General features: G+C 53.7%; 2 protein-coding genes across 2 annotated transcripts in view; one reads left to right on the forward strand and one right to left on the reverse strand.

Moving 5' to 3' along the window:
* The window catches only part of NDUFB7 (NADH:ubiquinone oxidoreductase subunit B7), a 6,342-nt gene extending 3,844 nt beyond the window's left edge, over positions 1-2,498 (reverse strand). The window contains exon 1 of the mRNA XM_017520275.2: positions 2,303-2,498. Coding sequence (XP_017375764.1) covers positions 2,303-2,414 — 112 coding nt within the window. The 5' untranslated portion in view covers positions 2,415-2,498. The remainder of the gene's footprint in view (positions 1-2,302) is intronic.
* Positions 2,499-2,511: 13 nt separating this feature from the next.
* CLEC17A (C-type lectin domain containing 17A) overlaps positions 2,512-2,993 on the forward strand; it is a 39,309-nt gene continuing 38,827 nt past the window's right edge. Inside the window, exon 1 of the mRNA XM_017520263.2 lies at positions 2,512-2,587. The gene's annotated coding sequence lies outside the window, so the exon portion shown is untranslated. The remainder of the gene's footprint in view (positions 2,588-2,993) is intronic.

A 2,993-nucleotide genomic window follows, 5' to 3' on the forward strand; every position in this document is an offset into this window, starting at 1 on the left:
AAAAAAAAAAAAAAATTGTAGAGATGGGGTCTTGCTATGTTGCCCAGGCTGTTCTTGAAATTCTGGCCTCAAGCAATCCTCCTGCCTCGGCCTCCCAAAGCATTGGGATTATAGGCACGAGCCATTCTGCCTGGCTCGGAGTTGTTTTTTTCTTATCTCCCCCATCATTATGTTCAGTTGCACAGGGACAGGCACCAAGGAAGGGAAGGGGATGAGTTTATCCAGAGTAAGTGAGCAAGAAGGGCAGCGGGTTGCTGGCATTTGCAAAGCTGATCTTGGGTAAAGCAGGATGTGTGAGGCAGTGGGAGGGAGGTGAACGGACCAGTGGACTGCAGGTTCACTGGGGTGGAAGGCCTACCTGGAGTGAGGACACTGGAGTCATGATACCACCTCCCAACTTTCTCTCAAAGTTTCTCTCAGGCTGCTTAGAGGTCTGTCTCAAGCTTGTTGCCCACTCAGCAGACAGTGGGACCTCTGGATCAACCAAACCTGATTGTGTCCCTCCTCTGCTTAGAAGCCTTGGCTCTGCCACCTCTCTCTGGTCAATCCCTATCCATGACCCGTCACATCTTTTTATCTTTTTTTTTTTTTTTGAGACAGAGTCTCACCCTGTCACCCCGGCTGGAGTGCGGTGGCCTGATCTTGGCTCACTGAAACCTCCACCTCCCTGGTTCCAGCAATTCTGCCTTAGCCTCCCAGGTAGCTGGGATTACAGGCGTGCGCCACCACCCCCGGCAAATTTTATATTTTTAGTAGAGATGGGGTTTCACCACGTTGGCCAGGCTGGTCTCGAACTCCTGACCTCAGGTGATCCGCTGTCTTTGGCCTCTCAAAGTGCGGGGATTACAGGTGTGAGCCACTGTGCCTGGCCTAATTTTTGTATTTTGTCATAGAGATGGCGGTTTACCATATTAGCCAGGCTGGTCTCGAACTCCTGATCTCAGGTAATCCCCCCCACCTTAGCCTCCCAAAGTGTTGGGATTACAGGCATCAGTCACTGGGCCCAGCCACCCTTCACGTTTTTGTTTCCAGCCACTGCCTCCTGGAAGCCTGCCTGGATACCCCCCAGCTCTGCCTGATTCAATCTTTCCCACTGAGCTGTGAGTTCTCTGGAGACAGGGCCTGCATCCCTCCTGTTCCCTGCCGTATCTGCAGTCCCTAATGTGGGGCATGGCCCAGAGCTAGCGCTCTCATGCCTGTGATATTACTACATACATTAAAAACAAAAACAAACACAGAAGGCCGGGCGCGGTGGCTCAAGCCTGTAATCCCAGCACTTTGGGAGGCCGAGGCGGGTGGATCACAAGGTCAAGAGATCGAGACCATCCTGGTCAACAAGGTGAAACCTCGTCTCTACTAAAAATACAAAAATTAGCTGGGCATGATGGTGCATGCCTGTAGTCCCAGCTACTCGGGAGGCTGAGGCCGGAGAATTGCTTGAACCCAGGAGGCGGAGGTTGCGGTGAGCCGAGATCGTGCCATTGCACTCCAGCCTGGGTAACATGAGTGAAACTCCGTCTCAAAAAAAACAAAAAAACAAACAAACAAAAAAAAACAAAAAAAAAAACACAGGAACCAAAAAACAGCAGTGGCTCACATCTGCAATCCCAGCATTTTGGGAGGCTGAGCAGGATCACTTGTGCCTAGGAGTTTGAGACCAGCCTGAGCAACACAGCAAGACCCTCGTCTCTACAAAAAACAAAAAATCAGACTGGCATCCGGGCACACTCTTGTAGTCCCAGCTACTCAGGAGGCTTAGGCGGGAGGATAGCTCGAGCCCAGGATGTCGAGAATGCAGAGAGCTGTGATGGAGCCACTGCACTCAGCCTGGGCAACAGAGCAAGACCCCATCTCTACGAACAGTACAAAAAATCAGCCGGGCGTGGTGGCACACATCTGTAATCACAGCTACTCGGCAGGCTGAGGCAGGAGAATCGCTTGAATCCGGGAGGTGGAGGCTGTAGTGAGCCGAGATCGCGCCACTGCACTCCAGCCTGGGCAACAGATTGAGACTGTCTCAAAAAAAGGCTCGGCCCAGCTCTGCGAGCCGCATTCCTGCCCGATCCCCCACTTGTCGCCTTTCTTTTGTCCCCTGGCTTTTGCTCCAGCCGTACCCTTGGCCTGGAACGCCTCCACACTCAGGCGGGATCACGCGCGTCCTCTGAACTCCTCCGAACCCAGTCTAGACCCAAACCCAGACACAACACGTGAAGTTAGGGCCCAGCTCTGGGGATCCCGGGGTTCGGGGGTTCAGGCGCCGGTGCCAAGCTCCCTCCGGCCGCGCCTGCGCACTGGGCCTCACCGCGCTCCTTGCGCTCCGGGAAGCCATAGTCGGGAGGGAAGGTTGGCAAATTCAGCGGGTCGGGTTCCGTCGAGGCATCGCCCAAGTAGCGCCGGACCAGGTGCGCCCCCATGGCTGCAGTCGCCGCAGGTTCCTGCAGCAGCCGAGGGTCACCGCGCTCCTACCCGGAAGCACTGACCCCTCAGCTAGGCGTGGCTTCCGGGTCGCTCAGGCCGCGGCGGAGATCATAGAGATGAAGGACTCCAGAGGGCGGCTCCGGTCCGCATGGCGTCACCTCGCGGACAGGTAGAGGCGGGACAGGTGCTGCGTCCCCTCGCAGGATATAGCTGGACGGGAGAGGGGACTTCCCTGAGCCTGGAAATCCATCTGGGCGGGGCAGAAGGGGACGACGTGGGACTGAGGCCTCCCTCGACCCTGTCTGGGACTCTTCTGAAAGCCCGAGGCTAAAGCACATATTAAAATTATTTTTCATATATTTTCCAAAAAGTATATTCTTCTAAAACATTAAAATTTCTCTTTAAAAAAAGGCACAATATCGATTATATCGTTAATGTATGTAATTTTGAATAAAGTTACTTTAATTTTTTTTTTTTTTTTTTTTCACAGTCTCTGCCGTTCAGACTGGAGTGTACTGGCGCGATCTTGGCTCACCGCAACCTCCGTCTCCTGGGTTCAAGTGATTCTCCTGCCT

Source organism: Cebus imitator, unplaced genomic scaffold (assembly GCF_001604975.1).
Source record: "Cebus imitator isolate Cc_AM_T3 unplaced genomic scaffold, Cebus_imitator-1.0 Scaffold819, whole genome shotgun sequence".
Classification (NCBI taxonomy): domain Eukaryota; kingdom Metazoa; phylum Chordata; class Mammalia; order Primates; family Cebidae; genus Cebus; species Cebus imitator.